At 38.4% G+C, this 22,900-nt stretch overlaps 2 protein-coding genes across 2 annotated transcripts in view; both read left to right on the forward strand.

Moving 5' to 3' along the window:
• Positions 1-22,458, forward strand: part of LOC122838841 (cadherin-2-like) — a 94,512-nt gene extending 72,054 nt beyond the window's left edge. Inside the window, exons 11-16 of the mRNA XM_044129834.1 lie at positions 2,753-2,895; positions 6,270-6,503; positions 8,916-9,149; positions 11,952-12,091; positions 13,498-13,659; positions 17,981-22,458. Of these exons, the coding sequence (XP_043985769.1) occupies positions 2,753-2,895; positions 6,270-6,503; positions 8,916-9,149; positions 11,952-12,091; positions 13,498-13,659; positions 17,981-18,187 (1,120 nt within the window). The 3' untranslated portion in view covers positions 18,188-22,458. The remainder of the gene's footprint in view (positions 1-2,752; positions 2,896-6,269; positions 6,504-8,915; positions 9,150-11,951; positions 12,092-13,497; positions 13,660-17,980) is intronic.
• LOC122838892 (meprin A subunit beta-like) overlaps positions 18,363-22,900 on the forward strand; it is a 29,188-nt gene continuing 24,650 nt past the window's right edge. The window contains exon 1 of the mRNA XM_044129922.1: positions 18,363-18,380. Coding sequence (XP_043985857.1) covers positions 18,363-18,380 — 18 coding nt within the window. The remainder of the gene's footprint in view (positions 18,381-22,900) is intronic.

The raw sequence follows: 22,900 nt of genomic DNA on the forward strand, positions 1-22,900 counted from the left end.
CATGTCTATTGAATTGAGGAAAAGTTACCCTCCTTTATGCGATATAAATGTTGCACTACATGTTACCACGTCACTGACTTTACCTCGGGGAAAATGATAAAACAGCTGTTTATTCATTTTGGGAGTGAACCGAGTTGTAAGAACGCTGGTTTGTAATCTATTAATCCGTCTTGTTTGACTGACCTATTTGACTGTTTTGTTGACATTCCCTTAAGCGCAGCTCCATTTAATGGATGTGTAACGTGACCCCAGCCTCTACTGTAGTGTCTATTCTATGCGCCTTATATATGAAAAAAGTTTTAAAATAGGCCATTCATTGAAGGTGCACCTTATAATGCGGTGCGCCTTATAGTGCGGAAAATACGGTACATGGATATTTCAAGACACTCTAAAAATATAAAAAAACAACAAAGAATATCATGTAATAAATAAGAGGATTAGTCAGAGGATATCACAACACTCTTTTTCTACCTGATTTATAAAGAGATTCAAATGAGTCTCAAGTTTGCTTCTTCCACTGATATTAAGGCTCTACAGCTTCACTCTTTCATATCAGTGTAATGTGAACTCTGTTTTAACGTAGTAGCCTATAAGGTACATTAATGCCATGTACAGTGCTCATTCTGACACCAGATTGTTACAGAGAAAAATAAGCCACACAGAGCCATACAAGTGATAGAGTGCAACATTAAGTTGTTACCCTCTCTCACTACAGTGTACAACCCCTGCATTGGACATGACAATGTAGATTATTTTACAATTTCATGCTGCAGAGACATGCTGCAAGGAAAAAAAAAAACATCCAACATGTAATAGGAAAAAGAAAGTCCTGCATTGACTCCTAAAATTAGAGGTTGAAGGACTGTGTAGAAGTTTAGTAAAGCACCCTAAAAGCTCTACCCATGGAAGAGATACCAGGTTTAGCCTTTTGGATTTGGACCACAATCCAGAACACATTTTGGTTTGCCCTGTTTTACCCCTCAACCCTCACCACCTACCTCCATTTGTAGATCCTAATCAGTGATACTCAGGCTTACTCAGAATCTGCTACTGACCTCAAGTTTCTGTTCTTCAGTTGTATGAAGGAATATACTGTACCAGAAAGGAAATTCACATATTAGAGTTCAACACCTCCAAAACAACACACAAATTTCAGACATGACATTTAGACAGGTGTCTGAGGCTGCAGCCCTTCACTCAGATGAGATGGGTATTCATCCATCTTGTCTTTAAACTCCAACCCATTTTGGCTCAGCATGTGATTGTGAGGGATTGTCACTATCTTTTGTTTTTGTCTATTCGAGGTTTGTTTATTTGTTATGTATATTTTATTATTCTATTGTCTACTGCTTCTGTGTTCCCTGGTTCAGTCAGACTTTTAAATTTGTATTTTTATTCTTTACAACAGCAACTTTTTGAGCCACAGTGCTGGGTTAATTCAAAACATTTGGGTTAAATGGAGTCTTAGCAGTGTATGCTTTTTAAAGCAATACATCAAATAGAGCTGTGTCCTGTGCAAAATCAAAAGAAAACAACCAACCATTGTACTCTACAGAATGAAAATGGAAGTGTTTAGATATAAAAACCCAACTGGAAGGCATGGGAGAGACGGCATTATGGTTGCATTTCATAGCGTAGACGGAGTCAAGTTGTTAGCCAATATAGAGGGTTTGCATCATGGATTTCACTATGATGCAAACATCACTTTCACATAGAAAGTGATGTGGAAACAATGAAGCAACATCTCAGAGTCAACTGGGTCATCCAAATGACCATCTGCAGGAATGGCTATTTGGATGAGCTTCTTCCATGTAGTTATTGGAAGAAGCACATGGAAGGATACACCAGACCTTTGACCAAAGTCATACAGTTCTAATAAAATATTGTGAAAATCTATGTACATTTATAAATTTGAAGAAAGTTCAGTAACTAGATAACAAACACTATGCCTTCAGCCTTCAGTTGTATTTCTAAATTACTGAAATTATCCAGGTTCAATAGGCCAGACAGAAGATAACACCTGAAAAGAAAATTACATGTTAACTTTTCAGCTATAATAAGATAAAAGAAAATCATAGTAATACTGTGAAATAAATGTGAACATGAACATTTGGAGGTCACAGTTTGTGGCTCACTAACCTGCAGAGCCTGCAGGGTTGCTGCTTTTTGTCCCCAACTGTTTTTCTTTATGGTTCCCACTATTATTTTCTCAATGTAGTGTTGTGGTCTGTGTGTTATAGCAACAGTGAATGGTGGACCCACTGTGTTCACAAAATCATACAAGTGTACCTAGATTAATACTCAAACCCTCAACAAGACAGGTTGTGGTCTAGTATGCTGGGCAGCTGGAGCATCCTATTTACATATTTTTGTTTGTTGTTTTGTTGCGCTCTTTCAGGTTGTTGCTGTATCTCCGGCATTTCTTCATAATACTGTCAAATTTCAGACAACACCTGGACAGAAGAATAGAAAGATGTTGTAAATTATAGAAAAATCAAATAAAGGAAGGCCATTGTGATTTTTTATTTTTTGCATAAGTGCATGGAGGAAAATTTATGGCTTTATTAAAAACAAATCTACATAGATTTATGTATATTGTGTTCAGATTAGTATTATATCCAGTGAACATGCTTTAATACGTTGTGATCGTCTCTTCCAGTCTCCAGGGACTGCTTAGGATATATTCTGTTGCACAGAAACACAAACTGCTTCATATTGGCTTCTCAGGTTGCCTCTCTCTCTCTGACCTCAGATACTCCAAGATCTATGACCCAGCCAGCTGGCTGGATATCGACCCAGTATACGGAAGGATTTCCACCATCGCCATCCTTGATCGAGAGTCTCCCTTTGTCAAGAACAACCTCTACAATGTTACATTCACAGCTTCTGATAATGGTGAGATGTGTGGATTGTCCCAATGGCAGCATAGGTTTATCTGTCTCAACCTGTCCAACAGGGTCTCAGTGGTGTCCCAGTGTAACATAGTTAATGTGCAGGATTCCACTAGAATTGCAATGTCCAAATACTGTCTGAGCAGTGTCCAAATACTGTCTCAGCATTGTCCAAATACTGTTCAAGCAGATTCCCAATACTGTCCCAGCAATATCCAAATACTGTCCAAGCAGAGTCCCATTACTGTCCCAGCAGTGTCCCAATACCCAATAGGGTCCCAGTGGTGTCTCAATAGTATCCTGCAGTGTCCCAGTATTGTCCCTGCTGTATCCCAGTAGTGCCCCAGATCCATGTTTTCTGATTAAGTCAGTGCCATTTGCGAATGTATGCCAGAACCCAAGGAGGAGCTTGTTAAAGTTTGAGATGTGTAAAAATGAAGTGTCACCAAAATTTGCCCTTTGACCCAATATGGCCATAGACATTTTAGGGGTACCTCGAAGAGACATTTTTTTCTTAATTTTGTGGGGGATCTACCTATATACAAAATTTCAGATGACTACGATTATGGATTGTCCTATCTCATATTATTGTCTAATTTAGCAAATAGAAATAATGTTGGTAATTCCAACTGACCAAACACCAGATAAATTTGGTCTGACCTAACTTTAGAAAATGAAAAAAAATATTTATGTCTTTTATGTAAACTTCTGGTTTTAAGTGAAAGTTAAATCATTGTAATAGTCTCTTTGTTCTTCAGAAAATCAGATATTTTAGATAAGAGAATAAAAAATTAAGCATGGAAACATAAATGCTGTGGTCAATTTTCAGTTTTTCATACTCATCCAAACTTGCCAACAGGTCATGCTTTTTCCACATCAATGTTCACACTCTGAATCCTTCCCATTGAATAAGAAATTAAACAAAACATTGGAGATAAACTTGTTTCTTTTAAAATAGAGAGTAGCTAAAGTTTTTGTAATCCAGATATTTATTTGTGTCATTTACACATGACTGTTACAAACCTGTGAAATAATTTTAATGATCAGTATTGTTCACTGAAATCAGGAAATGTCAGCTTTTTCTTCTTTGCTTTCCTCCACTTCAGATCTGGTAATGCACCAAAAAGCTTGACTGGAGCCAAATTAAGGACAGTTGTTAATATAATAAACTAGAATTGGCAGGGTAGGCTTTTTAAAGATCAGACATCCGCTTGAAAACCACAACCAGTGCAGCTCTAAAATAAAGCACTATAATAGCCAATAAAAGAACTCCCTGGACGGCACAAATAATAATGTAAGTCAACTGAAACCCCGATTGAACAAGCAAGTTTTAAGCTACTTTTTAAGTGACTCCATGCAGTAAACTAAAACAAAGTTTCAGTGATGGACTGTTCCACTTGGACTGCTGTTAAGTCATAGGTGTGAAACTTCAAACAAACTTTGAAGCAGTAGTATCATTTGTGAGAAGATTACACATGCAATCTGCAGTCTTACTGTTTACTGCTCGATATGTTAGTAAGAACTTTAAAACAAACTCTAAAATCTATAGGAGGCCAATGTAGAGATGTATGAAAGGGTTGACCTTTTCAAACTAATAAACAGGGGACTGCAATAATCTAATTGCAGGAACACAAATAAATGCTGTTATTTCTGCTCTCAGGTTAGAGCAGGGAAGCACTGTGAAGGCCTATTGTAATTGCAGAATTTCTTATTATTTTTTCCAACAAAGTACACAGCTTTTTGGTGGCTTTAAAATATTCAAAAACTCACTAAACTTCACCCAAAATTGTCCCCTAACTAAAATTTTGGGATTCTAGTGGAATCGCAAGTGGGTGTAGCCAAACTGCTTACAGCGCCCCTAACGTGAGAAAGAATATGTCAGAGATTGTTTTAGGAAGCCGTTGTGCCAAAAAAAATCTGAAAACTTCAGATTGGTGTTTGCAGATGCACACAGGGACAAAGGTCTTTATTTTCTGTGACATTTCATGAGGTCTGAGGAAAGTAATATGGAATTGTGTGGAATGAAAAGTTGAAATGACATCCAAAAATATCAGTCAGGTTATCAAAGCCTGGGTGCAAACAGGTCTTCCAAGTGGACAATGACCCAAAGCATTCAGCCAAAGTGGCAAAAAAAATCTGTATGTATGTATCTTTTTATCTGGTGTATTTAAAGATTTGTTTTCATCTCTACATCTATCCTTGTCTGAAAATTGGCATCTTAAGAGAAGAGACAGAACCCACAGATCAAAATAAAAATAGTGTCTGTTAGACATCCCATGCATCTTCAGCATGTTAGACTGGACCGTAGTGTGGTTTTAAGACTTGAGGTATGAAATTGAATATTAGTAGGACTCATGTTTATGTAGCGTAGTTGAATCTGCGTTGTGTCTTTTTGAGAAATTTATGCATTAATTTCTCAACTGAAGGTAAAAAAAACTGTCAAACTATCTCTTTCGAAAAATTACAAATTGGACATGACTGAACTTTTATGGGAAATTACTCCTGAATTCAACAAAATGGATAATGCTATCGGTGTTCTCCCTATCATTCTGAAATGAAAGCGCGTATGGAGTGTTGTCTTGTAGTGGCAGTATGTCTTCAGTAAACAACAGGTTGATTAACCAAGGCTGATGATTGGCTTGTTGCAGGATTACATTGCATCTCAGAGACAGTCCTCTGATCTGAAGGGAGTCTGTCTCTTGTTCTCGCCACAACTGTGCTTCTAGAAAGAGGCATCTCTGTTCCAGCGGAACATTGATGAAGAAGAATGCCATTTAGCTCAGTTGATTCACTTGACCCTGCTATACGCGACACACACCCCTACTGTTCTGTGTCTTACTACGTCTTCTGCTATTATCATACATGGGGGGAGCTCATTGACCCCAAACCACATTGAGGAACATCAACTGATTCACCTTCTTGCAGTTTTCTTTTGCTAAAAAACTGCAAAATATATGCAGTTTTTTGGCATTTTCTGCATATATAGATATAAAAGTATGTGAATTCACACTTTCTAACCTTAATCTCCTGTACTTGTTGTTCAGTTGTACTTTTTTTTTTTGTTCAAACTTTTCCAGTTTATTACATCCAGTAGCATGAAACCTAGATCAATGTACCACATATTTGCAGACAAAAGTTTGCATTTATTCAGTCTGTTATGGTGTTTTGAAGCAAACTTTTAATAGGGAAGTGTCTTTGTCATCCGTAACAAAGTCATGCATAGGAAAGTATCTCATGTGGTAGTTTTCCTTTGAATATTTAACTCAAATTCCAATACTTCCTCTATCCTCCATAAAAATCCAATATACCAGAGTACTGAGAAGTGTGCTTGCTATGTTTGGTACATATTACTGCTCATAATATTTTTTTTATTATCAGGCATTCCTCCTGCCACTGGTACAGGAACCCTTCAGATTCACCTGCTGGACATAAATGACAATGCACCAAATGTGTTCCCTCCTGAAGTGGAAATGTGTGAGAAACCAGATCCAAACTCCTTAAACATCACAGCCAATGACCCCGACCTGACTCCCAATGCTGGACCCTTTGTGTTTGAGCTGGCAAGTCGTCCATCAGATGTACGTCGCAACTGGACCCTCAGTCGCCTGAATGGTGAGTGCAAGATAAACTGTCTCAAATTTCCAGGGATTTGACATACAGCAATTTACGAAGCTGCTTTGGCAGCTCTGCTCAAATAGCAAATCCATTCATTGGTAAAATATCAATGAATGGAAGCACTAATTTTGATAAATTAATTACATAGATATTTAACACAATTTATCGCATTTTTTACATTTAAAGGTTCCGGTCAGAAGTGGTACGCCTGTAAATCTGACACACAGGCAACCTTTTCAAACAGCAATTGACGACAAAGCTGCTTCTCTTGATTGAAACATTGGACAAGCCTAAAATGAGTTAGCCTGTCAGTAATGCTATGCAATTGTAAAATAACATGTAGCCTCAGCACAGACATCCCCAAGGTTAATGTTAGCGTCTACAGTCCACATTTCTATAGAAGTTCCATGAATGATCAGGAGTTCCTGAAACTTTGGAAAGATGAATGGATAGAACAGAACTTTGCACCATGTGATGGTGGAAAAAACTGAAGAACAGATTAAAAAGAATAAATACAGGGTTTTCCCCACTGTACTACAGGCCTGGCTGCCGCCATGCTTTACTTGCCCCACCGCCAGGCTAGGCCGGATTATAAGCATCTCTGTTGCTCTGAGCATTTCACTGGCAGAACACAATTATTCCTAAAAGATATCTTTATAGAAGACAGGTTTACTGTTTATGCATTTAAAGCTGGACCAATCAGCGTGCATTGCCTCGCGTGCTGCAGCAGCTTGATTAAGTTAACTTCTTCTCAAATTGCGCGCACCTCCTTTCACTCAAACTGGACACAGGCTGACTTGTATAGATATTTACATCAACCGCCTATGAGGAATTATGTTTCTTTCCAGAGTTTTTGATCAAGATAGGAGTTTAAACCCCATCGTGTTAGTTCTGGTTGCGCAGCTCTACGTGAACCGCAGGAATAACCTGTAGTTGCGCTTTCAGAGGTGCGTTGAGTGAGAGGTGAGAATGATTTATATTTGTAGACAAAGAATTTTGAGCGGCTTTTCCATTTCAACATGCTGCATAGTGTCCAGCTCTGTCTCTGCTGAGAAAATGTATGTATGTGTTCCAGGCCGGCCAGTACATTAGTGATTGAAGGACTAGCGCTAATCACTCATCATGCTTTTGCACTCGCCTCTCAGTCACGCATCATGCTGGTTTTATATTATTTTTATATTATTTTTCTGGTTACACGATCCATCAAACCATATCAAATACTTTGTCCATTTAGTCAGGCAGAGTTGATGTGCACAGCTGCATGGAGATCTGAGAAAGTTGTCCCATAAACTTGAGCAACAGTTTCTGTGGCCCTTATTAAAAACTCAACAGACATAAGATGGAGGAGCTACTAACGTCACATTAACAGCATTTAATTAAATCTCCCGTTTGTTGAGCATTTCTGCACTAATTTCAGTTTTCTGGGGGAAACCTTGAAATATCTTTGTTTTTGAGCTCATATGTCTAATGTATTCAACAAATTAGCAACAAAAATGGAATTTGAATTGAAAACAGTGATTATTTTGTCTGATTACGTCAAAGCTAACACCAAACAAGAGATTACAGTTTGTGGTGTAACATGACAGTTACATTAGTTCTGTCAGTAGGAATAGGTCACAATTCCAGCAAATGTTTTTGAGACGATTTTGGATGGTTGCCCCCAATATTACATGACAGTGTGTAAAGGGAATACTACCTAACTGTAAAGGTAATTATTTATATTATATTGATATTTATTTAACCTGTCGAGGGTGTACCCCACCTCTCGCTTGTTGATTATGGAAGATAAGCAGGATATAAGACAATGAATGGATAGATGGAGGATATTTATTCACATATTGTGGAAACTAACAATGCCAGAGTTTGCAGCATCACTTTCTAACAGGTAATGATCGCACTGTGTAAATTATATCCACAAATGGTGCTGCAACCCAGCAATTACCAAAACCAATGTCTAGGTTGCAGACATGGGTCACGTGCTGGGTTGCACAAAAGCGACCCAGATGACAGAACATGAAAATAATGTTTATCTTTCTCTCTTAGAACAGTTGGAACAACCGAACACGTCTCAAACTTTAGGCAACAGAAGTCAAAGAGCTGCATTTACTTCCTGACTCTCATCTGATCTCATTATGACTATGTCATCTGAAACCCAGCAATTCAATTAGAGAAGAAATGTTGCAAATAAGAAACTGTTTTTACTTTTCTGAAGTGTTTTGGAGCAGAGCTTTCATGAAGACATGAGGTCTCAGAAGGAGTAGCCACAGTGTTCCAACTTCTGTAAAGCAAATAATCCCCAGTTTGCTGAATAGCTGTCATCATCACACTCAGGCACTAGTGGGCATCTCAGTGGAAAAGTCATTCTGTTTCTTTTATCTTTCCTCCTTATCTCATATAATTTCATTCTAGGCGAGTCCGCCCAGCTTCACCTGCGGATCGGTTCTCTTGCCAGTGGCATCTATGAGCTCCCCATTGTGATCACAGACTCTGGCAACCTGCCCATGTCTAACACATCCTTCCTGAGGGTCAAGGTCTGTCCCTGTGATCGCCATGGAGACTGTGTGGACATGGAGAAAATGATTGCCACTGGATTGGGCACTGGAGCTATTATCTCTATCCTCATCTGTATCATCATACTATTAGGTGAGTGTCTCTTTCAAGCACATTTCATATACAACCCCTGACTGGTCAAGATTATTAAATTATTTTTATAACAGTTGTTTTACTTTCACTGATATGATGCAAAACCGATTTACTGAACTAATGTCACTTTATTTTTAGAAAGATGTTCTATTCAGATTGGGCATTTATATGTTAACTTAGTTTTGTTTTTGTTTTTGTCCATCCATCCATCCATCTATTTTCTTACACCGTTCTTCCCTAATGGGGTCGGGAGGGTTGCTGGTGCCTATCTCCAGCTGCGTCCCGGGCGAGATGCGGGGTACAACCTGGACAGGTCGCCAGTCTGTCGCAGGGCAACACAAAGACATACAAGACAAACAACCATGCGCACACACACTCACACCTAGGGAGAATTTAGAGAGCCCAATTAACCTGAAAGTCATGTTTTTGGACTGTGGGAGGAAGCCGGAGAACCCGGAGAGGACCCACGCATGCACAGGGAGAACATGCAAACTCCACGCAGAAAGACCCCGGACCGGGAATCGAACCTAGGACCTTCTTGTTGCAAGGCAACAGCTCTACCAACTGCGCCACTGTGCTGTTTTTGTTTTTGTTTTTCTCAAAATAATTTCATGGTCTGAACATCCTTTAAAAGTATGATTCCATCATTTTTGACAGGCTCTGTAAGCACATAGCACTGGAACCAGATATAATCAATAAAAAGAGACCAAGTAGACCATGTAAACCCACTGTGTCTAAACTTTACGCCACGTGGCCCAAAACCTTCAAGATGAAATTAATTGTGGGCCATAAAATGTAGATATTTTTTCTACTATATTTTTATTTTTATTTTCTTTGCATTTCCCTTTCATCTTGACTACCATAATTGTCAGTAATTGTAATTTGGATAAACAAGACACAATATTCTAATTAAATAAGGAAGTCCGATTTCTGTAGAAATGTAGCTGCAAATCATTGTACATTTGAAACATAAATCTGCATAAACTTCTTACTTAATCTTACTTTAGCCTACCAAATGGGTCCACCAATGTTTGTTCTTGAGTAAAGATCACAAGGTGTTTGAAATACTATGAACTATGACTATTATTAAAAAGTTGATAAAAAATAATAAAAAAGATTGGTTTACCTTCTACTTTCAGAGGATTTGTAATTATATTTGTCTGTATTTAAAGGCAGTGAAAAATTCTTTGTAAAATCTTTTATAAAACTTTTGCAAAAGTTTTAAAAATCCAATCTGGAGCTGGAAACCAAGTTTGTGCATTTTCTTTGTCTACATCCTGGACACCCTTGATGTAAATGATTGCAGACTAAGTAATTTAAACTAGCTTTATTAAACATTATATATTTGTTATTTTTAATCAGTAGAAGCTTGGCTGAATGAAACAGTGACACCATACTAATGGAGTCAATGCCTCCTGGTCACAAAATGTGACTAGGAGGTTACATTTTGTGCATGGGATGCTACATTATTTCATGAGAGTTTCATGTATTTTGAAATTTGCCATTCTAAAGAAGAAAAACTATATCAAAACTGTCAACAACACAAGGCATGCATGTTCATCCAGGGGAATGCAATTCTTCAAGTCAATCCAATCTGCTGGGTTTCCTTCAAAAGGAAACATTTTGTAACAGATTGGAGGAGAACACTAAACTTAACTGGATTGTTTGATAACTAGGATCATATGGAACGTACATATGATTAGAACAGATTGATTACATGGGTTGTGAATTGGCACTAAATACATTTAATTGAATGGAATTAAATTGTATAACAAAATAACTGGATTCCAATTAGACTTGAAAATTACACAACCATATTATAGAATAGAATTGATTAGAATTCAACTTTATTGTCATTGCACTGTCACAAAAGGTTTGGACACACCTTCTAATTGAATTCAATTAGAAAGTAGTCCAAACTTTTGGTCTGTACTGTATATTATTCATCCATCCATTTTCTAACACCTTGTTCCTTGTGGAGTCAGGAGGGGTTATGGTGCCCTTCTCCGGCGAACGTTCCGGATGAGAGGCAATGTACACCCTGGACAGGTCACCAGTCTGTCGCAGGGCAACACAGACAGACAGGACCAACAACCATGCACATACACACTCACACCTAAGGAGAATTTAGAGAATTTACCTGACAGTCACCTGACAGAGTACCCAGAGAGAACCCAAGCATGCACAGGGAGAACATGCAAACTCCGTGCAGAAAAACCCTGAGTCGGGAATGGAACCCAGGACGTTCTCACTGCAAGGCAACAGTGCTACCAACTGCGCCACTGTGCAGCCCCCATTCTGTAAACCATTCCTACAACAATAATCACATTTGAAAATGCATATTTAAGCCAATCATTTGGATTTGAATTGTTATTCACAGCTAATTTAGATATTCCTGATTTCCAGTTGTTGTTCAGGCCAGATATAAATTGAAACAAGTTAGAGCTCAGGAACAGTTGCTGCAGTCTGTTAGATTTTTACATATTTTATTTCACCAAATGTTAAATGCTTAGATAAAAATACATGTAAATACTAGGGCAAACACACAGAGCTTTTTTTGTTTTATAAAACACTGAATCCAAAGTAATTTTAGCAGAACATTACGACTTCAAGCTGATTAATTATGGATTAGATGAAAATAGTGTCCTGCTATTTGTTGTTCTCTTTCTCTCTGCTGGGTTTCTGAGGAAGTTTAATACTTTTAGATTGCACAACAACACCCTGCCCCACAGCCAAAGATGTTCTCTGAAGATTGATTTGTTTCTTACATTTAATAGTTTCCTCATCCTTTTTGCCTTGCAGTGCTGGTTCTCCTCTTTGTGATGTGGATGAAGAGGAGGGATAAAGAGCGTCAGGCTAAGCAACTTCTGATCGACCCAGAGGACGATGTCCGAGACAACATCCTCAAATATGATGAGGAAGGAGGTGGAGAAGAGGATCAGGTAAACACAAGCATGTCTGTCTCACATACAAACACATTGTCTACAAAAATAATTTACTTTTCTTTATAATCCTGGTTAAAATGCTACTTTATTTTCCCTAAAATCAAATATTCACTTTCAAACAAAGACACACAAAAGAAAGCTCTACAGCTGACACACAAACACCATGCCTTTCTACGGTTTGCAGTCTTTAGTCCATAGTCTTTCGTCTTTCTTCGTATTAAGAGTAGTACGAAGGGGGATCTTGAAACAGGATTAATTGCTCTGTGTTGAAGAACAATTTTATCTGTCTTTCCGAACAACTTCTTAGATAAGCCGCTTTACGTCCCTGCTGGGGAAACACTAACCCTCGCAAACAGCTCCTTCAGGATGAGAACAGAGTGGAACGGGCACTCCAATGTAAAATCTGCCATTCCTCAATAATAGTAGATTCAGCCATAAATCTCTTCTACTTAGAAACATGTTTTATCCAAGCTAATGCAATATTTGCAAGGAATACACTGACATAACAAAAAAAGAACTTGTCTGTGACTGGTTGTGTGGCTCATTTATGTTAACTCTATCAAGTTTCAAGCACACCTGCCAGAAATTAACAGAGCATGTATGTTCAAACCTGAGTGAAAGACATAAAACCATAGCAAGCCAGATAGGTGCCTAGTCTCAGTTCGGATAACATTTTCATTGGTCTTCTGCTTTGTGACAAAATCTTTCAGAACCGTTAATCTGTTACTGCCTAAGTTGATGTACTTTCATGCCTTGGGCCACCTCTGCATTTTAACTTTTTGAAATATTTAGTAACCCATCTTACTTGGCACTAATGTGCAGACAGAGCCAGCCAGTAACGGTTGGCGAGCCCAACTGGTGTAAAAGGCAGATACAAAGAGACATACTACTGCAGACTGCAAGGAGGAGTCTTTCCACACACAACAATTCAGAAAAAAATAATTCTAACATTTGTTCAATTTGAGGGAAAGTCTGACAAAATCATATTTGTCAACTAAAAATATTGATATTAAGGGATTGTTATAGTTGACAACATTGAAAAACTGCAACAGCAATTGTTATTTGTGGGACGTTATTTGTGGGTTCCTGATATGGGACGTAAATGAACGTAGTGCACTACCAGCAGCAGGAAAAAACTGAGATAGAATATGGGTTATAATTGTGACTATGAAGCTCTCAGTGTAAGCAGATTATGTACTTAAACTGAGATGTTGGTGTCGCTGTTTAGTTTTTAGGATATCCCCCTAAACTAGGATTAAAGATCATTAAAGTAAATGTTAGGACCTTAAAAATGCTTTTTCCAGAAAACATGTTGTGTGGGCTAATTTGCAGTCACTTAATGCTTAGGAAAGTGTGTTGTGTAATCCTAGCCTGTGGATGTTCAACTCTTATTGGGTATTTAGGACTATGACCTGAGCCAGCTGCAACAGCCTGATTCCCTGGAACCAGAGGGTGTCAAAGTGGGGATCAGACGTCTGGACGAGAGGCCCCTCCACCATGACCACCAGTACCCCCTCCGCTCTGCTGCCCCTCAACCAGGAGATATAGGAGATTTCATCCATGAGGTACGCCGTTTGGTTCAGCGTTTGTAATCATTCACATGTTGAGGTAAACTGTCTAAAGTAGTGTTTCCATCAATGTTTTTTATATGCATTTTAAAGTATTAAACAGCAATATTTGAAATAACTTCCTCAGTTTGGCAAAAATGTTTTTACACTCTAGAGGTGGTTTATGTTTTTTCTGAAACTATAAAGCAGACTGAAGACGGAAAATCTTTTTCAAACTCCTCTTCCAAGGAGAGATTGAGAAACTTTTGGCATTTAAGTTCTGGGATAGTGATCACAGTCCGTACTAATTTGCAACCTCTTCATCTTATTTATTACAGCCAGGTGTAGCATCAGCAACTGATTAAGTCTCGCTCTGCACTCCAAACCAAGAGATTGAATTGTGTCATTTTAAAGGGTGTAACCCAGGATAAAAACTGGGTTACACATTAGCTGGGTTACACCCAGTAAATAGAAAATACTGCAAGGGGCAGTATTTTGTAATAATACTATAAAATGGCATTATGTTCCTACATAATGACATTTTATAGTATTATCAAGTAACTATGTTACCCTCGGTTGTCATAAGATCACTATATATATCACATACAACATAAAAGCAATTTAACACCTTGAAACTCAGCCTTCTGGAAGTTTTTTTTTAGCCTGACTAAAACTACCTTAATGACGGACAAATTCTGGGATTTATTATAACTCTGCTCATTTCCAAGCCCAAATGAGTAACTTCACGTTCAAAAACAAGCCTAAAAGGCGCATACAATTAAAAAAAAAGCCCAAAGCTGTTTATAATAATCGGACTTGGCGGCAGAAACTTAAAATAGTTCCAGTGTTTCCACCAACAAAATGCACATCTCCCTCCATTGTTTACATTTCTGTCGCATAGAGACTTCGGTCACTCAACAAAACGCGTAGAGCAAATATGATTAAATAACAAAAGAAGACAGTAACGCACAGTAAGGCAAAGTGATTTCAACAAGTAACTGTAGTCTGACTACTGGATTAGAAATAGCAACGCGTTAGATTACTCGTTACTGAAAAAAGTGGTCCGACGTCAGTAACTGACGTCACTGCTCATTACCCACTTCCATGTCTAACTACTCTCAATAAAAAAGCCACTAGGGCCAAAAATAAACTTTTAAAAATAATAATATCGTTATAAGCCAATATTCAAAACCAAAGAGGCCACACAGAAACCAGTTTCACTTGGTTTCTGTGTGGAAACCAAGTGAAATGTTAAGAAAAACAATTTAGATGTTAAACAAGAAATTTCCCAAGACCTTTGGGATCAATGAAATATTTTTGAATTGTATTAAACAATGACAATACGTATTACAATAGAAACATGATCATTGTTTGTGTATTGAACTCCAATCCAGAATCACACAGCATTCTGGGGGATGCAAGCAGAGGAAAAGCTTTAGCTCCTGGTTACCTAGCAACAACCTGTTGAGTAATTTGTGCAGGAACAGTTTCAGGTTTCATTATGGTGCCTCATAAAAAAAAAAACAACAGTGTGGAGAGAAAAGAGAACATGAGAACTGGAGAGGAAGCTGTGGCTGAAACAGAAAGGTTACAGCACCAGTGTGACACTATTTCAGATATTTAAAACAAACAAAAATTAACCCGTAATTATCAATATTGACCGATATGAAAGCCTTAAGTTGTGATATGTCTTTCAGCAATATCGCCCATGTCACATTGACAGGCTACATTCTCATTTATCCTCTAACATGTTGCGATATTGAGTCCAATGTTGCGATATTGGACCAAGACAATAAAACATGGTGAATATCCCTGATTTTGGGTTTGAGCATTCCCGACTACCTTCTGAGTGAACTAGGTCACTCTTAATACACTACAGGAACGTCCTGAAAATAGGGGTTCCATACGATTGTCAAAGGGAAAACCGGGTAAAAGGTCGACAGAAATCTTACTGTGAGAACCCGGTATCACATTTACCCTAGCATCTTAAATCACAGGACAGGTGTTTGGTCATAATGCATAGCTTTCAGTGCCAACTCCCCCTAACTACAGTCAAGCACAGAAAGAATGTTGATGATTTAGGCTAGGTAGGGACCTTAGGACATTGAAATCAGTCGATCATATCTGGTGTTTCTGACATGTTCGGTTTTAACCTTCTGACCCTTATGCAGAATCAGAATCCAAATAAGGAATTGCTATTATTTTTAGAGAAATAAACAACTGACAGATCTTGATCCTCCTGGAGGATGGAAAGGGTCACGTGATCAGTGGTGTCTGAAATGAGAGTGGAGGGAATGGTGGCCAGAAACAATTAATCAGAAATTAAATGAGAGAGCTTACTTTAGAATGATATAGAGTGAGGCATGGAGGAAAAGATAGCCGGGGTCCTGTGTGGAGAATGGTTTATGGTGAATCCTTAGACCAGTGTGAGGAGGGTAGCCACCCTCCTCACACTGGTCTAAGGATTCACAGAGAGCCAGGGGTCTGATGGAGCCGAGTGGAGAAATGAGGAACGGCAGAGCAGTCAGGCAGGTAACTTGCAAATAAGATCCACAGGTGGAGAACCAGCAGAACTGATTCTTCTTGAAAATCCAAGGAGATAATCTAGAGGCAGCAAACACAAGGACTATAAAACTTCTGGCAAATGCACAGGAGATGGTAAACTACCAGAGAGACTACTGGTAAATCATCCAGCACTGAGTGAAGGCTCTGATGAGCTCCACCTGTATAGGCTGCCCAGGTTCTCCACCAAGATCTTCACTGGAAAACATGCATCACTTGCACTCACACACACTCACGAACAGGAACCCTGACAGTTTCCATATTACCAGAGCACTCTGGAGTCAAATAGAAGACTATCTGCCTGACAGCTGAAGATTGTCCCAAACTAAGTAAACGGTTGTTGTTTATGGTTCTATAAGCCATTGAAGTATGGGGTGGTGTTTATTTTATTTTTATTTTTATATTTTTTAATAAGTACAAATAATGTAATATGTCGCAGGGGGCTCATCTGATGTTGGAAGATCTGGTAAGGTCCAGCTCATTTTTTATGTCCTCATACAAACTAAAAGACAAGATGCTGTCCCTGAAGCAACTATGGATGTGTGCTGGTGGCTTAATTCAAGCCAAAAAGGGTAATTGGCTGAATCTACACACAGAGACAGCATCTGTCCAGCTTGACCCAAATCCTCCTCTTTTCTGTCCTCCTCCATAATCCCTTCTTCCCCCTCAGCTCCTACTACTGTCTGTCCCAACACTTCAATATACAGCCCTCCAAATTTTCTCTGCTAAAGCCTTTCTCGTTTGAATGCTTTTCTGTAGAACTGATGTGCCAATATGTGGTGGCTGAAGTACTGGGTTGTTGGTGGGGTGGGTGTTATAATCCAAGTTGTTTCCTAAAGTGCTTCTTTCAGGGGGTGTTATGCTTTCAGATTGATATTCCAATGCTCTGCTTTGGTATAAAAGCATGAACACTGGATCTATAATAGTCTTAACAGCAAAATGATTGTATAACTATTGGAAAACTTGGAATCCTCTGCTATTTGCAGTAATATTCTGGTTGCTTGCTCAACAGCACATGGAAATTTTCATGCCGACCCAATGGAGTTTAGGTTTATCTAATAAAAGTTATCAGTTTGGTAATTGTTCATACAAGTGTAGTAGTTCAGCTGTCAGATGTACAGCTGAGGTTAATACTCAAAGGATTAACCGGTGACAAGAAGCCATTTTGAATACACATGATAATTTTGCATCAAACCTTGTGTGTGAAGGTTTTATACTCTGGGTAATGGGTATAACAGGTTGTCTCCATTTTAATCCAGTAGGGCCGTCAAGCTCACTTCCTGCCAGGCTTATGTTGCTGTATAAGTACTATATTTTAGGATACAGTGAGGTTTTCTTGTAAGTTTTGAACTGTACTCTTTTGTATTGTGGTTACAAAGTTCTAGTACCATTACACAATCAACATGATAGTGGGTGTTTCTACAGCAACACAACAGGCAAGGTGTCATGCTGGGGAATTTAATAGCCTCATGAATTAAAGAGAAAACCTCATCATGGAGTCATTCCTCTCTTTGGTAAGCGACTGTTACAATTAAACAAAAGAATGCAAATTTTTAATAATACTATTTGGTCACAATATTGGGGGGTAAGGGAGGTATAAGTAGTGTAAGAAAGTGAAAACCACTTACTGTATTTTCTGTTGCTTTGCCAAGTCTTTTTTTTTGTCTCCTTCTGCCTGCTAAAGGGGGTAGCTTACTCTAAAGCCATTTCCATAGCAACACACTGAGTACCCTGGATGCACTTTTTCCTTACTTCTTTGTGGATTCTTTCTTTTCAGGGCTTGAAGGCTGCAGACCACGACCCCACGGCTCCCCCTTATGACTCTCTGCTGGTGTTTGACTATGAGGGGAGCAGTTCCACTGCCGGCTCCCTCAGCTCCCTGCACTCTTTGTCAAGCTGTGGAGACCAGGATTACGATTACCTCGGCGACTGGGGGCCACGTTTCCGCAAGCTGGCCGACCTGTACAGTGGAGGAGATGACTAGCATCGTTGGCCCTGCACTAATGTCTCCCATCCCACTGTCCCTGCTGCAAGGGTGGGCTTAAACAGAAAATACTGGATTACATTTGGGTTTTCGCTCAAGACTTCTGTATTTCAATGGACCAGCTTGTTTCCGGGATCTGCTGCCTCTTGAGGGCCATCAATGACAGCAAGGGACGATGGTGACTCTTTACTTAGTGAGGGCCTCCCACTGATGATATGAGAGTTAGCTGTTGTGCTTCTACATGTGTGAAGACTGAGCTCCGGCATCCATACTACAGATGCTCGCTGACACTTGAGTCTTACAGTACAGCGACACTGGGGTAAAATGTGCCTTTTTGTGCATTCTTTTGATTGTGTTCAACTTATTATGTTGATTTAAAGTTCCTTAGGGTTATGCAATAGCAACTACAGGGGCATATCCCATTATGAATGTGTGTGTGTTAATAACCCCCTTTATTATTTGTATTTATGTCGGGGTGTGTGCGTGTGTGTCACTTGGTGTGTGTGTGTGGGTGGGTGTGCGTGTGTGTGCGAGTGCATGTGTGTGAGAGAGACAGAGGAAGAGAGACAGAGAGAAAGACAGAGACTGTGAATCATTTCGATGAAGACACACTGGAAAGATTATTTAAAGGACAAAGTCTACTTGGGATGTCTTGGATGATTCTACCAGCAAAACAAGGCTTTACTGTGCAGCCCTGTGTCCTAACAGCTCTAAGGAAGCGCATGCAGGGTCATTCATGACAACATAATATTCATTTGCTGTTGGGTTTTTGTTTTGCCTTTCTTTTAGTACTGACACTATTTAAAAGCATAATCTTTTTGTATGTATCTGTTAATGGAACGATAAAAAACATCAGCATATGAGTGAAAGCAGTTGCACCAAGATATTTCTATACATTATATAGACAGACACAAACACATTTTTCTCACTATGTGACATTAAAGCAGATGACGCCTTTACAGTTAGGATTTTATGAAGGACAGTTAGGATTACCAAAATTATATCTGTTCTCAGAACAATTTCTAAAAACTCAGAAGTTTATTGAAATTTTCTTAAGATTTGGGAAAATAGCATCTTAAAAATGAATGATGTTTCAAATGTTTCCTTTCCAAAGTGTTGCTTATTCGTCCATAGAGAAAGATGAATTGGCAACACCCATTTTCCATAGGATTACCATCATAGCTTTCATGATGGCCTCATTAAAGCAGTGACGTTGGGGACCTTAGGCAACTTTGCAACTTATTTGGCAACATGCCTTGGGACATTGTCCACTTGGAAGACCTCAGTGGACAATGTCCCAATCTTCAGCTCCCTTACTGATGTCTTCAGGTGTTGCTGCAGTATTTTTACACAATGTTCTTTTCTTCATTCATGTTACAAAGTGCAACAACATGATTTAATCTAACTCAGCACTTCACAAATGAGATAATGTTCTCAGGCTTGCAGACTTTCTCAGTCTAATAATGTTCAATCGGGCAGTCTTAGTTTAATGAGACCACACCTTTCCAGAAATGTTGGTCTTTGCAAAATCCAATCTGACTTTTTGGGATGTCTTTGGAATAGTGGCTTTTTCCTGAACTGGCTTTTTAATATACTTGTTACCTGTTTATTTTTGGAACCCATCTTTTCCTTATCAGGACAATGGTTTGACCATTCCCATGGTCTTTATTCTTGCTTGAACAGATGAACATGTCTACTTCAGGCATCTGAAAACTGCAAACCTTTCTGATGTCATGGCTGATTTTCTAGTGATTACTCCATGATGTCAAGGAAAGAACGATTGTTTGAAGTGTCACCTTAAATACATACACAGGGTTTGCCTCCATTTAACTCCGATATTAACAAATAACCAAAATAGGCCAAAAAACTCGTCACTTGGGTTTCATTATCCAAAGACATGATAATCTGAGGCTGACAGACACTGTATGATTGTTTTGCCTTATTTTACCCCAAGGTCATGGTTGCAAAAAATCAGCATCAGTCCTGTAGTGGTCGTAGTCAGTTTGCAGGATGGGTTGACTTGAAACCTTGTTAATGTGATATGTGGTGAAGACTAGAGTCTGCAAGAGTGCGACGGTAACCAATCCCACCCAACTTCAGCTGCAGTCAAACTAATATTTTTAAATCTTCAGACTTGGACATAATTGATTGGTGAGAACTAACCACCAAACCAGTCTGTGATGAGTGTTGCTGATAGCAAACACTATCAGCAACACTGAAAAAGAGAGATTGAAACACGAGTTTACATCAGAGTGTTTTTTGTTTTTTTTATAATGATGAAAAAGAAAAGGCAAACAACAAAAGTAAGGAATAGAAGTTTAAGAATAAACTTCCTAAACTGTACAGCCATATTTAAATGGATCAAACAATTCAGATATAGAGCAAACAAATATGCTCTTAAATTAAAAGTGGCAGTAGTTTATATAAAGGGGTTTTTAAGTGCAGCTTAATTTAAAGAATTGAAATCTTAAAATAACATACTGTATTTTCCAAAAAGCTAATTTTATCTGAAATTCAAAACTTATTCGCGGTATCCAGTCCAAACCTCATTATTGTCTGTTAAGATACAAATAAAAACATATTTAGAAAAAAGTCCAACATTAGGTCATTCCAAAACCCTTCAAGAGCATGAAAAATAAATTACTGTTCCAAATTCTCAACACAAAAGTATTACAAATAATAGAGCCAACACATCATCAAAACCACATTTCGATTAGATTTTTGGAATAACCTTACATTGCAACCCTTTAATTTTGTAGTAGAGTGGAACAGAATTCAGTCACCACCTGCTAGTAGCAGGTAGGACTGTTTATCCTTTAACTCTGAAATGGTTTCCGTTCACAGGCTGTGGAGGATGTTTTATGCTGAAAATTTAAGTTATGCTTCAATTTTCTTTTTATTTATATGTATGCAGATTTAAAATTATTGGCAGTCGTATAGAATTTGAGTCTCATATTACGTAATGTCATTATTATTCTTGACCACCAGATGGGAGTGTCTGCAAAGTTATGACTGTCCATTTATGTAAATGGACAGTCCAGTGAGGCTGCAGATGATTTGATAAATCCTGTCAGCCTTCAGCAAGAACAGCTGTGAAGTGTGTGATCCTCAGTCTGTGAGTGAGGAAAAAGGAATCTGCTGAACTCAGTTGATTATATATTGTGAACTTCAAGTCTTTTCAAAATTAGAAGATTGAAAGCTGCGCAATGTGTCTCCTGCTTTTGTAGACCTCTACCATTGAAGAAGTAAAAAAAAAACAATAAAACTATATAATACATTCTTTCATGTATTATATAGAAATGCATATATATATATGTAATATTTCTGTATATTTCTCAAGATACTGAAAACACAAACAGGACAAGGTTTTTTTTTTAAATTTTAACTGTTTACTTTCTTTTTGTCCTTTTTGTTTAAAGTTAAAAAAATGTATGTATGCAACATACATACATTTGTATGTTGCACATAGAAATTATTTTTGGTAAACCTAAAAGACCTAAAGCAGTCAGATTTAATGTCACACAGTAAGAAAAACAGTGTGTATGCTAGCCTGTGTATAATCACATATTTAAAAAATCTAGATCAGTTAGAGTTCTAACATCAATTGAATAAACTGAAAATGTGGTTCAAAAGTCAAATTTACAGGGCAAATGTTAAAGGAGTTCTGCATGGGCTATTTAAGTGACAAGTATTTGTTTGAACATCAGCAGCTCTGTCAAAACCAACTGAATTTTATGGCAGACCAAAACTGACATAAGAAACAAAAGCATAAATATATATTTAGTTTTCCTTGTCCTTATACGAGTTTCTGTCAAGAAATGTGTATATTTTCTTTTTCATTTTCCATAAACTTGCGTTTTTGTCAAGAAAAGTAGATATTTTGTTCCGTCTTTTTCTTATTCAAGCCCTCCTTTTGTCATTGCCTCCTCTCTTTTTTTTGAATAGTCCTTTTCTGTCAAAAAAGGACTCTCTGTATGCATCTTTATGTTAATGAGGAGAGCTGCCTTCTATGTCCAGCTCCTCTACAGTACTATTGGCCAATAGAGCTTTGGAACCAACGTCACTGCGTAAGGCATTGCGGGGCGTTTACATCTCACACAGTTGCTCAGTGCCATCTTTATAGACCAGTGCTTTTCAATTCCAGACCTTGGGACCCCCCTGCTCTGCATGTTTTAGATGTGCCTCCACACCAGAACAGCTGATTCAAATGATTGCATGACATCTTCTGCAGCCACCAAGTACTGCAGGAGCCTGTTTATCACCCAAAGATTCAGTCCAGGTGTGTGGAAGAAGGGAAACACCTAAAACATGCAGGGCAGGGGGGCCCCGAGGACTGGAATTGAGAAACACTGTTATAGGCCACAGACTAAAATAAACTTTATCCTGTTTTTTTTTGTTTGTTGTTTTTTTTAAGGGTTTTATTGGCTCTAGTGGCCTTTATTTGATAGTTAATTGACAGGAAACTGGGTAAAGAGAGAAGGGGGAAGATATGCGGACTAAGGCATCCTTATGTGGGTTGTGCTTAACCCCTGCGCCACCACAGCACATCCCTTATCCCGTTGTTTTAATTGTGTAATTGACTGCAGTGAAGTTAGTTTTGAGTTGAATATTGGATATTCCAATATCCGCAGAGCAATCGGCGTTTTGCTCAAGGTTGATCCGATTTATGAATTTTGGCCAGCCATTCTCATCCTCCCTCCTCAAGCACTTGGA

The sequence above is a fragment of the Gambusia affinis genome, linkage group LG10 (assembly GCF_019740435.1).
Source record: "Gambusia affinis linkage group LG10, SWU_Gaff_1.0, whole genome shotgun sequence".
Taxonomy (NCBI): Eukaryota; Metazoa; Chordata; class Actinopteri; order Cyprinodontiformes; family Poeciliidae; genus Gambusia; species Gambusia affinis.